This window comes from Ranitomeya variabilis, chromosome 6, assembly GCF_051348905.1.
Source record: "Ranitomeya variabilis isolate aRanVar5 chromosome 6, aRanVar5.hap1, whole genome shotgun sequence".
In the NCBI taxonomy this organism is placed as follows: domain Eukaryota; kingdom Metazoa; phylum Chordata; class Amphibia; order Anura; family Dendrobatidae; genus Ranitomeya; species Ranitomeya variabilis.
The window spans coordinates 292,972,617-292,986,504 of record NC_135237.1 but is presented as its reverse complement, the minus strand read 5'-3'; the positions used below and the strand labels follow the sequence as shown (position 1 = coordinate 292,986,504).

At 37.7% G+C, this 13,888-nt stretch overlaps 1 protein-coding gene across 1 annotated transcript in view; it reads left to right on the top strand.

Moving 5' to 3' along the window:
- Window positions 1–13,888, top strand: part of CDH18 (cadherin 18) — a 1,155,399-nt gene that overhangs the window by 504,175 nt on the left and 637,336 nt on the right. Inside the window, exon 3 of the mRNA XM_077269711.1 lies at window positions 9,249–9,543. Coding sequence (XP_077125826.1) covers window positions 9,249–9,543 — 295 coding nt within the window. The remainder of the gene's footprint in view (window positions 1–9,248; window positions 9,544–13,888) is intronic.

Here is a 13,888-nt window from a genome sequence, read left to right as displayed (position 1 = left end):
AAGAAGTATCTGAAAAGTATAACTCTTGTAGCATGGATCTAATAAACTGGCTACCAAGTAGTCAGCCCTATTGGTAATCCTAACTATATGGGCATCATGTTGCAGAAAGAGGAGCAAGAAGGCAGGAAGGCACTCATGTCAGGTGCTTACGAGCTCGTACATGAGGTCCAAGTTCATGGTTTGTTGGTGGCATGGTAACACTCAAGGTTGCTTCCTCCATCCCCTCCCGCCAATCACATCTCAACAGAGAGATGATCACTATCCTCTTCTGTATGGACATTGTGGAGGGTTTTTACACCCTGATTAGCTGCCAGAATCTTGGCTGATTTCTTGAGACTTTCCCATGATGCTACACAAAGAAGCAGTGTGTTTCAGGTGTGCATTAAAATACACTTACAGGTATGTCTCTAATTAACTCAGATGTTGCCAAAAAACATCTGAATTAATCAGAAGTTTACAAACACATGACATCATCATATGGGCTGTCCAGAATTGTTTAAAGGCATAGTAATAATAGTGTATGTATTTGACTTTGCAGTAAGTAATAAAAATACCTCAAACATTCTCTCTCCCATTATTCTGGCATTTCACAAATTTATGGTACTCCTAAGTGACCTAAAACTGGAAAGTGTTATTCTGATTTCATGCCAGATATTGAGAAAAACAGGCATATGTGTCTTTTTATATCGTGTATGTAAACTTCTGGTTTCAACCGTATTTGTACTGAACATATAACACTAAGCACTTAAGATTTAAGTAATTCCCATAATTTATAGGTATGCAATTCTTAATACATCTTCATATAGACATGTGAGTGTTATATATTTTCTTCTATTACATTTGATTGCATCAAACAATTGATCTCTATCTAAACCAGCTACATGTGTGTTTAGGCGGCTTCCTCTTTTTTGTCATGAGGCACCTTGTTTTAATTTTGATTTCATTTTAGTATAATGTAAAAAAATGTTTTATTATATTCTTTGTCAACACTTCTGATGCTGGTTTATAATCTAGTGTCTGTGTAGAGCTATGTCATGTAAAGTATGACTTTCTAAAAATCTAAAGTTATTTGGACTAAAATGTTTTCTAGCTGCTGTCTAGAGATCTAGCCACAGATTTTCAATGATGTTCATGTCCGGGCACTGTGAGGGTTGTTGTAAAAACTTCAACTTGCTCCTTTTCAGATAGTGTAATGTGGATGCTGATGTGCTTAAGGTTATCCATTTGTACTTGCCATCTTCTTTTAAACTTAAGTGTTTTTTTATGGTGTTATGTTTGCATCAAGAATTTGCAAAATTTAATTGAATCCATTCTTCCCTCTTTCCGTGAAATGTTCCCCTTGGCATTGATTGCAAAGCAACTCCAAAATAATTCCCATGCTCAATGGTTGGTGTGGTGTTCTTTTCCTGAATTTCTGTACCCTTTTTTTCTCCTCACATACATTTAATCATTGAGGCCAAAGAGTTCTATTTTAACCTCATCCGTCCACAGGACTTGTTTCCAAAATACATCAGGCTTGTTTAGATGCTCTCTTGCATACTTCTGATGTATGAAATTTTATGATGAGGTTATCTTCTGGTGACTCTTCCATGAAGGACGTCATTATGCAGGTGTTTTTGAACAGTAGAACAATCTATGACAATTCCAGAGTCTGCTTAATCTTTCTTAAAGATTTTTGCAGTCAAGTGTGGGTTCTGATTTGCCTGTCTAGCAAACCTACAAGCAGCTTTCACTAAGATTTTGCTTCATCTTCCAGACCTTATCTTGACCACCATTGTTCCTGTTAACTGCCATTTCTTAATTACATTTTGAATTGAGGAAATGGCAACTTGAAAGCACTTTGCTATCTTCTTATAGCATTCTCCTGATTTGTGGGCCTCCACCATTTTGATTTCCAGAGTGCTAGGCAGCTGCTTGGAAGAACTAATGGCTGCTTTTTTTGGAGTGATCCTCCATAATAATGATTTTCCTTATTATGGTGGGGGAAGTACATACTAATACAACTACACATTATCTCAATCAGGATCAGCAGAACTCAAATAGTCACATTCGATCCTGGCATGCTTCTTCATGTAAAGTCATCAGGTGAGTTTTGTTGGTGAATAGCTAGACAGCATAGATGGCTAGGAATGCACACTACCACATCCATGGTAAAGGAATACTACCTAGCTTTTTGCTGCCCTCTTCCCAAAATATGATAGTAAAGTGAACATCACTTCCGGGCGCCTCGATGCGTAATGTCATGTTTAGTGCCCTGTACAGTGGAACCCAAGTCCTGAGTCCATGAGACACATTTATCACTTCTGGCAAATAAGGGCAGGAAAGGGGGCTGATATATAATGTTCCATGTATAGTGAAGGAGTCAATAAACAGAGAGAGATGGTGTTTCAAATGGACAATGACGACCTTTCTCCCGAAGGCAATTAAGCAGGAGTGATTCCTCTTATGAAAAGACAGTCTCAAATTTACTGATATACAGTAGCATGTAAAAGTCTGGACATCCCTGTCAAAATTACTGCTATTGTGAATGGTTAAGCAAGTTGAAAATGAAATTATCTCTAAAAGGCCTGAAGTTAAAGATGACACATTTCATTTTGTATTTTAGGCAAAAAAGTCATTTTTTTCACTCTAAAAATTACAAAAAGGAAAATGGTGCAAAAGGTTGAGCACCTTTGGAGTTTTGTGTGCTCCAATAACTTTGACCTAGGTTTCAGACCTTAATTAGCCTGTTAGGGTTATAGCTTGTTGACTATAATTGTTAGGAAAGCCAGGTGATGCAAATTTCCAGCATTTGAAAAATACCTGCCTTCTTTAACCCTGTGCCAACAAACAGCAGCCATTAGTTCTTCTAAGCAACTGCCTAGCACTCTTAAAATGAAATTTGGAGTACCATAAAGCAGGTGAAGGCTATAAGAAGATAGCAACGCATTTTCAAGTTGCCCTTTCCTCTGTTCGAAAAGTAATTAAAAAATGGCAGCTAAACAGGAACAATGGAGGTCAAGTTAAGATCTGGATGTCCAAGGAAAGTGTTCAGTGAGATCAGCATGTAGGTTTGTTGGAGAGGCAAATCAGAACCTCCGCTTGACTGCAAAAGATCTTCAGAAAAATGTATCAGACTCTGGAATTGAGATACATTGTTCTGCTGTTCAAAGATACCTGCACAAATATGGCCTTTATGGAAGAATCACCAAAAAAAACTAACCTGCATCCTCATAATAAAATTCAGTGTCCTGTGGATCGATGAGGTTAAAATAGAACTCTTTAGCCACAATTATTAAAGATGCTAGGAGGAAAAAGGGCACAGAATTTCAGGAAAAAACATCTTGACAGCCATAAAGCATAGAGGTGGATCAATGATGCTTTGAGGTTGTGATGCAGTCAATGCCTCAGGGAACATTTCATTAGTAGAGTACAGAATGGATTCAATAAAATTTCAAGAAATGATTGATGTAAACATAACACCATCTGTAAGAAACAGCTGTAGTTGAAAAAAATGGCTTATACAGCAGATAATGATCCTGAACACATGTCAAAATCCACAATTGACTACCTCAAATAGCACAATCTGAAGGTTTTACAATGGCTCTCACAGTCCCCTGATCTGAACATCATTGAAAATTTGTGGATAGAACTCAAAACAGCGCAGAACTGGAAGAATTTTCCCTCAAACAAGAATTGAAAGAATCTTGGCTGGCTACAAAAATATTTTACAAGCTATAATATTTTCAAAAGGGGGTGCTACTAGTTACTAACATGCAGGATGCCAACATTTTTGCATCAGTCGAGTTTCCATTTTGTAACTTTTAAAATGTAAAAGATAAAAAAAATTACAGCTCTGGCGAAAATTAAGAGATCACCATATCAAATGGGCAGCCCAATCTCCAGACCTGAACCCCATTGAAAACCTCTGGAATGTAATCAAGAGGATGATGGATAGTCACAAGCCATCAAACAAAGAACTGCTTAACTTTTTGCACCAGAAGCAGTATGAAAGACTAGTGGAAAGCATACCCAGACGCATGAAAGCTGTGATTAAAAATCATGGATATTCCACAAAATATTGATTTTTGAACTCTTCCTGAGTTAAAACATTAGTATTGTTGTTTCTAAATAATTATTAACTTGTTTTCTTTGCATTATTTGAGGTCTGAAAGCACTGTTTTTTTTATTTTGACCATTTCTCCTTTTCAGAAAAAAATACTAAATTTATTGCTTGGAAATTCGGAGACATGTTGTCAGAAGTCTACAAAATGAACAATTTACATTTTACTCAAAAATATACCTATAAAGAAAAAAATAAGACAAACTGAACATTTTGCAGTGGTCTCTTAATTTTTGCCAGAGCTGTATTTTTTATTTTGGCCTAAAATACAAAGGAACTGTATCATCTTTAACTTTAGGCCTTTCAGAGATCATTTCATCTTCAACTTGCTTAACTGATCACAATAACAGTAATTCTGACCAAGGATGCCCAAACTTTACTTGTGTCTCAGACATAGTAATAGTATTGCGCCCAAGCATAGTGAAATTTGCAGCGACACTCTGTTGTTGGCCAAAAGTTATCTTTCAGGGGTGGCTCAATCTTCCTGTTACAATAGGATTGTGCTACTCTTTTAGAAAATACAGGCACAAATTCTTGACGGCCGGCTGAGATATCTGGAGAAATTGTGCTGTTCCCTATGAGCTACCTCAGACTACCACCTGATGTGAGATGCGGCCCTGAAATTTCCTCTAGTTAACATATCGCTATTGTAGAGTAAAAGGCAGGATACATTTTGAAAAAAATTGGATAAATTCTAAGTATGTCACATGAAGAAAGCATATGTAGAAATGGTGTTTTGCATATTACCATTATCAAATCTTTGGATAGTGTTTACACCGGTCTCCACAGACATGCGCAAAGTATGGGAAGTCAGCTTTCTTCTCTGCCCTTAGCTAGGCAATGGATCGATCAAGTAAGAACTTTTTCATGAATTATTATAATGGCAGAATGAGTTCTCATTTACTACTGAGCCGCACTTTGATAGGAATCAGGAATCATTGTAGCTCTTCTGATTGAGTGCTTTTGTAGTCAGTCACTGCTTCATAGATGACAGGAGGGTGGTATATAGGTATATATGTCCCATATGATCAAAATATTAATGCAGATAATTTGAGCAGCCAGGCTGAACCTATCACATGTTCACAGAACATCAAGGTTTGCATGGATATTACTTTATGTATAGTAAAATAATGATCATAATGTTTTGTGTAGGTGAATAATACTGCACAGCTACAATCATGTGTTACAAGGATACTCAGCAGGAGTTTGAATTACATAATATTTCATTTTTGCTAAAGTATTGCACAATTGTTATTCGCTGGGATATATTTTCAGAATACCTTATTTATGAAAGGGGAAGATAAACACCTAGACACCAGCTCATAAGACAACCTTGACAAACAGCTTTTGAATTATTCAAATAGACTTTTGTGCATATTGAGAAAGCCTCTCGCTGAGTGAAGAATTCTGCACAAGTTCAAAATATTCCAGCTTGGTCTACAAGGATATTGGAGAAGCAGACTACTCCTAATGCATGTACTTAATGCATGTAAACTTGACCTATGCTGATCTGAAAACAAATCAGCATTGCTTACTAGAGAATAAAGCAGGATGATAAAATATGCATGAAGCTGCTTACAGTTAGTACTGAATTATAAAAAAGAAGTCAGTTAGCAATGCTGCTATAATTTTCATTGGATAATTATTCATAGCGATGTTGTATTCCTCCATTGAATGTCTAGCGAAATTATGGATACAAAGAAGATATGAAATTATCTTAATGACTTTGTTGGTCTGTAGGGATATATATATTTTTTTAGGAAATACTATTTGTCTGGTTTTAATTCATAAAACAGCTGGGTTCTTGCAAAGTATTCGTATAATCTGTCCTTTTTACATTAACTCCTTGATACAAAAGGGTGTAAATATGTAAAACAGAGCTCGCTCCTGCATTTTCACATTTATATAAGGTTTCTGTACCCATCAGCATTGAGCATGTTCATGCAGGACTGTGACTACAAATTCAGCACTGAGTAATTGTCTTTCGTCAAGTCTAGGAGTGAAGACTGGAAAATCCCTAATATCTGCAGTTTTCAGGGGAAAGTCTAAGAAGGGTAAAATTTAATAAACAGGATTTTCTAGCATCTATACTAAGTCTGAAAAAACTACTAATTCTTCATCTCCAGATGATGTGGTGTATTTTGTATTCCTTAAAGGGGTAGTACAGAAATAAAAAATTATGCATAAGATGCTGTTGTGTACATAAGATGGAATTTTAGAATTGAGCCACTGTGATACGCACTGATTGCTGAAATTGGAAAATTGGGAAACTTCATCTACCTTCCATTAGGATGGCTCCTCTTTGGATTCCCATGGGAGCAGTGATTAAGCATGTATGCTGACATACCATATATTAACTTGTATACAAGATAACTAATATGCTGTAACAAAAATCTAAACCATAAAGTATAAAATTCAATACTCAGAGAATACATACATTTTTTATTTATATGCTTCTGATATTCTTTCAGCCATAAAATACTTTACAGTAAGGGTCAAATAAATTTCAGTGAGCCTTTGGTTTTAACTACAGAGGATAAAGAAAAGCTTAAGTTAAGAAAAATAGTACAAATTCTTGACCCAGTCTTTCCTTGTCCAGTCCTCCTCCAGTCCTCTTAAGGTACCTTCACACTAAGCAACGCTGCAGCGATACAGACAACGATGCCGATCGCTGCAGCGTCACTGTTTAGTCGTTGTGTGGTCACTGGAGAGCTGTCACACAGATGGCTCTCCAGCGACCAACAATGCCGAAGTCCCCGGGTAACCAGGGTAAACATCGGGTTACTAAGTGCAGGGCCGCGCTTAGTAACCTGATGTTTACCCTGGTTACCATTTTAAAAGTTAAAAAAAAAAACACATACTCACATTCCGGTGCCCGGCGTCCGCTTCCCTGCACTCCTCCTGCATCCTGTGTCAGCGCCGAACATCTCCGGCATCTCCCACAGAGCAGAGCGGTGACGTCACCGCTCTGCTTTACGGCCGGCACTTACACAGGATGCAGGAGGAGTGCAGGGAAGCGGACGCCGGGCACCGTAATGTGAGTATGTGTTTTTTATTTTACTTTTACAATGGTAACCAGGGTAAACATCGGGTTACTAAGCGCGGCCCTGCGCTTAGTAACCCAATGTTTACCCTGGTTACTAGTGAAGACATCGCTGGATCGGTGTCACACACACCGATTCAGCGATGTCAGCGGGAGATCCAGCGACGAAATAAAGTTCTGGACTTTCAGCAACGACTAGCGATCTCACAGCGGGATCCTGATCGCTGCTGCATGTCAAACACAATGATATCGCTATCCAGGACGCTGCAACGTCACGGATCGCTATCGTTATCGTTGTAAAGTCTCTTAGTGTGAAGGTACCTTTAGGCTCTGTTCAAATCTGTGTTATTGGATTTGCCGAGTCTCTGTCACAGATTCTCTCATTGTTACTAGAAGTAGCCACTTTTTATGCTAAGCAATTTTTTTCTAGTATAAATATTGATGCCATGATATTATCCTGACGGGCCTCATTTTTATCAACATATTCAATCAGGCATCATTTGTGTCTGCCATGTGATGGTCTATTCTCAGCATGAATTCTTAACAGAAGTGTAAACCCTGACTATTGATTGTGCAAATAAGACCAAATCCTTTGAGTTTGGGAGGAGTACTTCTGTGAGAAAGCCAAGTTAATGGTACAGCTGACAGACTTTTGCCGAGTTACTTCAAAGATGACCTGTTGGACTCACATATACAGTATATATATATATTAGGGATTCATACTTTCAGGTCAGTGCTTCAGTTCACAGAGCCACCAGATTCTTGTGTCAAGGCAGTGTGAGGTATATTAAACTCCATAAATTTTAAATTAAGGCAGCCTTTTCCCGGCACATTAATATTAACAAAAATCATAGTCCTTTTCCAATGAAGGTCAAAGCAATAATGGGATCTCACGCAGATGGTAATTCAGTTCCTGCTTCAGGCTCAATGGGACACATTCACTTGAAACTCAGACACGGCTAAGCTAGTTCCAGTTCAGTTACAAACAATTGCTTTTGTTCATGGCAACCAGTGATACTTGTGGGTTGATGCACACGACCTTTGCAGTCTCCTCCCAGAGAGATTCTGGCTTGTTTTACTAAAGCGCCAACACAACTCACTCTGCTTAACTCCCACAACTGACTGACCAGTGAACACATTGGCTGGTTACAGTCATAGTTACCCAGGTGCATCTAATTAGTACCTCAAGGGCTAGGATTTAACCCTGTCCTAGCTATGCTTATTGCTCTGCTTCTTTTCTCCCTATTCGCTTCCTGCCCCTGCTGCCTCCCTCATTGCACACTGACAGAGGGATGCAGGAAGCATACAAACTAAACTATGAAATTATCTAAAACAGCAAAGCAAATTCATACTGGAATGTCTAGGATTTAATTAGCATTAATACACCTTGGGGTATAAAATCTTGAATGGCTCTTTTTAAGCTTTTTACTTAGTTATTTTCTTAATGTTTGGTGGTGGTTGAACTTAGTAGGAGAACGGTTTTGAAACTAGACTAAAGTAGTATCATCTTCATAGTTCTATTAAGAAAAAGCAAGAACTTGCTTACAAAAGTGTTATTACTAAAGACTTTTTCACCTCAGTTGAGCTACATTAGCAACAAGAACTGGGATGCCAAAGCACTTTTGAGTATTAATGAGAGTACCAAAATGCAGTTCACAATGTAAGACAGAATAAAATGTGTTTCCAGCCTGCATTATTTCTCCCCTCAAAGATCTAAAAGACATATCAAAAAAGGTTATTATAAAAAATAGGAAAAGGATACTTTTCTGTGGGGATAACATGGTGATCTCAGAGAGTCTGATTGCTTGTGTGTCACAGCAATCCTAATATCAGGGTCTTATAACTCCAAGAATAGGGCTTCCCCTGAATGCTGCAAAGGTGCCATGCTCGGCTTCCATTCCCTTTGTTGTCTATGGGAATACTGACTGCTCAGTGACATGCAAATTATCCTCTATCCAAAGGATGGGCAAAAACCTGTTTTTTATTTGAGAATAACCTTTTAGGATTGATTTTATTTATGAAATATATATGTATATGTATGTATATGCTGTTAACACTCACTACATTCACATTGTTAAATCTTTGTATGTATTTCTCTTACAGTTGCACTCAAATTCGGACAAAGGTGATGGTTCTGTGAAATATATATTAACTGGGGAAGGAGCTGGGACAATATTTGTCATTGATGACACAACAGGGGACATTCATGCAACAAAAAGTCTAGACCGTGAACAGAAGTCACATTATGTTCTACATGCACAAGCTATCGACAGAAGAACCAACAGGCCTCTTGAACCAGAATCTGAATTTATTATTAAAGTTCAAGATATTAATGACAATGCCCCTGAATTTCCTGATGGACCCTATGTTGTCACAGTTCCAGAAATGTCTGATATTGGTAAGTAACATATTACTTAATTATACAAATAGTCTACAAGTGACCAAATATAATTGTCTGGTATGCTAGTTAATTCAATATGAAATGATTGGTCAATAATTTGAAGCATCTATTTGTTTTAATTGATAGTTTGACATGTATACCCATATTATAATATGTACCTTACTTCACAGTACATGCAAGATACTAGCTATGTAAGCTGAAGATGTAGATGTGATAGAATAACTTAACGTCAAAAGAATTGGATGAAAAATTCAATTTGCACAATTATTAGGATCTCACTTAAACCAATATTTAGGTGTAATACTGCAAATCACTGTACATTGTTGCCACACTTTCATCCAGTCAGCATTCTGATGTGTCTGACCAGAATTTTCCCTGAAATCATAAAATGTAATATGGAAAAGATAATTTTATTTGTTGTAGTGCATTTCTACCCACATTAGCCTTCTGTTGGAAAATGACTCACAATTACTCGCATTAGTAATTTCACTGGGTGCATCCCATGCAATTTTAATAGAGATGCACATACCGAACAACTTTTGACTATTTTCTTGAATATTTTCCACACAGTATACCAATGGGTTTTGGCATTAAATGCAGATCTATTAGTAGAGCAGACAGTATCCTTTTCACTTGAACAGTTCTTGTTTTCTTATAATAAAAACTTAGATCAGCCATAGCATTAAAATCACATTTAAAAGTAAGCTTTCTCTTGTGTGGGTGAAAAAGCAGATACTTTAGATACTGTAAGTTGTGGTCTAGATGGATTGATTAATTTATAGATCGTTGATCAAACTGTGATGTATACAATATGGATGCCAAATCAACACCCTAAATTCCCTACTCTGAATCCATTCTGTAAGTTTTTCTGCGGTGTGGTAGGTTGCAATATTTTAACATGAAAGAGTTACTTGTGTTTTTTTCTTCATCCATTTTTAGAAGCTACTAATAGAGATGAGCTAATTGATTTTATTTGAATCAAATTTGTGTTGATTTTTTTTAGAATTCCCTAAACACTGCAAATGTGAACAATTTATGATTTGATTTGCACAGATTGCCTAAAATGGTTGCTTCCAGTTTACACATTGAAGCATATTATAATATCCAGAGAAAGATTGGTTTCTAGTGCAACTGGATGGGCTTCCAAATAATGCCTTGAAGCAACCATATCATGTGGTATAAAGCATAAATAGGCATGCCTGGTTGCCTGGTTTCTAGGGAACCCCCACATGTACTTATGCTGGCTAACAGATGTAAATCATTCAGCTGCAGCAATAAAAACTAAATTTCTGAGCACTAAAAGATACTCGGAGGACACCTGAGCGTGCTCGAGAAATCTCGAGTAATGAGCATATTCATTCATCACTAGTTTTCATCCATTTGCAAATAGCCAAATATGTTTTGGTCACTTTGACACTCCTAAGGCTGTTATGGTGTTAAATTGCTTGAAAGTTCTGGATAAAGTCCTTGGAAACCTTAGAGTGTTAAGGTACCGTCACACTCAGCGACGCTGCAGCGATATAGACAATGAGCCGATCGCTGCAGCGTCACTGTTTAGGTCACTGGGGAGCTGTCACACAGACAGCTCTCTCCAGCGACCAACGATCAGGGGAATGACTTTGGCATCGTTGAAACTGTCTTCAACGATGCTGAAGTCCCCCTGCAGCACCCAGGTAACCAGGGTAAACATCGGGTTACTAAGTGCAGGGCCGCGCTGAGTAACCCGATATTTACCCTGGTTACCATTGTAAAAGTAAAAAAAAAAAACAGTACATACTCACCTTCTGATGTCTGTCACGTCCCCCGGCATCCACAGGGTTACGCGCTGCTGCTCAGAGCTTCCTGCACTGAATATGTCAGGGTCTGCAGTAAAGCAGAGCACAGCAGTGACATCACCGCTGTGCTCTGCTTTATGGCCGGCGCTGACACAGTCAGTGCAGGAAGTTCTGAGCAGCAGCGCGTAACCCTGTGGACGCCGGGGGACGTGACAGACATCAGAAGGTGAGTATGTACTGTTTTTTTTTTAACTTTTACAATGGTAACCAGGGTAAATATCGGGTTACTAAGCGCGGCCCTGCGCTTAGTAACCCGATATTTACCCTGGTTACAAGTGAACACATCGCTGGATCGGCGTCACACACGCCGATCCAGCGATGACAGCGGGTGATCAGCGACTAAATTAAGTTCTGGACTTCTAGCTCCGACCAGCGATATCACAGCGGGATCCAGATCGCTGCTGCGTGTCAAACACAATGAGATCGCTATCCAGGACGCTGCAACGTCACGGATCGTCGTCATTCTCGCTGCAAAGTCACTTAGTGTGAAGGTACCTTTATAGACATCTATTCATTGCATTTCAAGGAATTGTAATCTAATCTAAATTGATTTAAACTTTTAAAGCTATTCAATTTTTGGAGAAAACTTCTTTGAAACTTCAAAATCTGATGCCCAAAATATCCCAGCCTTCATCAGATAACATTGTAACAAGTTAGTCAATGTTACAATGTTATACAGTTTAGCTGCCTGTAGATGTACTGCAATGATTGATGCAATTACTGATCAGTCTATGTAGATGTAGTTATTTCAAGATTTCTCTTGTTACTTGGTATCAAGGAGAAAAAGACCTTTCAAAATGTTCCCCAGTATAAAACACAGTTCCTTGTTTTAATAACACATGCTCTCGAACAGAATAATAGTCAAATTATTATTTCAGGTTTGCATTTCATCCTCTTTATATTCTAGATAGATTATGTTCATTCTATGCCATTTGTTCTCAAAATTGTAGAATGCCGTATTTGAAATGCATAGTGTGCTGCCACTACCAGGGATGAGAGCTAAAGCCATGCCAGACAGTATAAATTTAGCACTTTGATGAATAAAATTTGCATATTTATTTGACAGTAGAAATAATATAAAATAGACTTGATATTTCTTTATGTTCTGTTGGTGGTAGAAATAAACCATCAAAAATGTATACAAGGAAAATTCCAACCCTTTTATTATGCTGCATAGTAGAATCTGTATAATTAGTTGTGAGCTGCTTCAGTTTAGTCCTACTTTATAGAGATATGTTACAGTATGAGAAATAAAAACAACAGGAAAAACTATGTTTCATACTTCAAACACAATTAGGTAAACATAATCAATCTACCCTATTAGTTCCTACTGATAGATTGCAATACATTTGTACAAACAAAAAACATTTTTATCGTCAACTCTTTGACTCTGGCTTATTAGAAGCTATGTATTAGCACCCCTGTTCTCCAATCTACACCCCAGTACTGTGGTCTATATAAGAATATTCCTGCCTTATATACATGCTACTTCAACTTACATCCATAGTTACCATGAGAATTACTATAAGCATCATAAATCTAAACCTGTCTGTAGAGTACATATAGAAGAACACTAATCATATGCATTACTGGCACTTGCAGTGCATTTGAAAAGTGAGGTTTTCAGATCGGAATGATAGCAGTGGAATTAAAACGGAAACACTGATTGAATAAATATCAATGTATGTTATGTTTATGAAAAATGGCCCATTATTGAACTGTCTCTTGCAATATTTATCAAAACTGTCAGAATTTTATAATGAGTTTTCAATAAATTGATCTTTTAAAATGTATTGTCAGCGAAGCTGCAATGTGGCTAGTCAAAGGGTTAAGAGTAGTAATGTGCATGTGTGTATACAGTATATACAGTATGGGAAATAAGTGTTTGATTCCTTGCTGATTTTGTAAAATTATCCACTGACAAAGACACGATTAGTCTATAATTTTAAGGGTAGGTTAAATTTAACATTGGGAGATAGAATATTAAAAATAAAATCCCGAGAATAACGCTGCATAAATTATTTAAATTTATTTGCATCTTGCAGTTAGAAAAAAGTATTTGATCCCCTACCAACCATTTAGAGTTCTGGCTCCTACAGACCAGATAGATGTTCCTAATCAACTCATTACCTGCATTAAAGACAGCTTTCTTACATAGTCACCTGTTATGACCCCAATGGCAGAGGGTCTCAGAAATAATTACTAAGTCTGCAAACACAAAAAACCAGCTCATAGGGCAGTGGTAACTGAGCTGACCATATATCTAATCCTAGCACCACAAATAGAAGCAGCCGGGGAACGTGCCTACGTTGGTTCTAGACGTCTCGCGCCAGCCGGAGAACTAACTAACCCTAGAAGGGAAAAGAAAGACCTTTCTTGCCTCCAGAGAAAAGACCCGAAAAGTTGGATACAAGCCCCCAACAAATAATAACGGTGAGGTAAGAGGAAAAGACAAACGTAAGAATGAGCTAGGTATTTAGCAAAGAGAGGCCCACTAGCTAATAGCA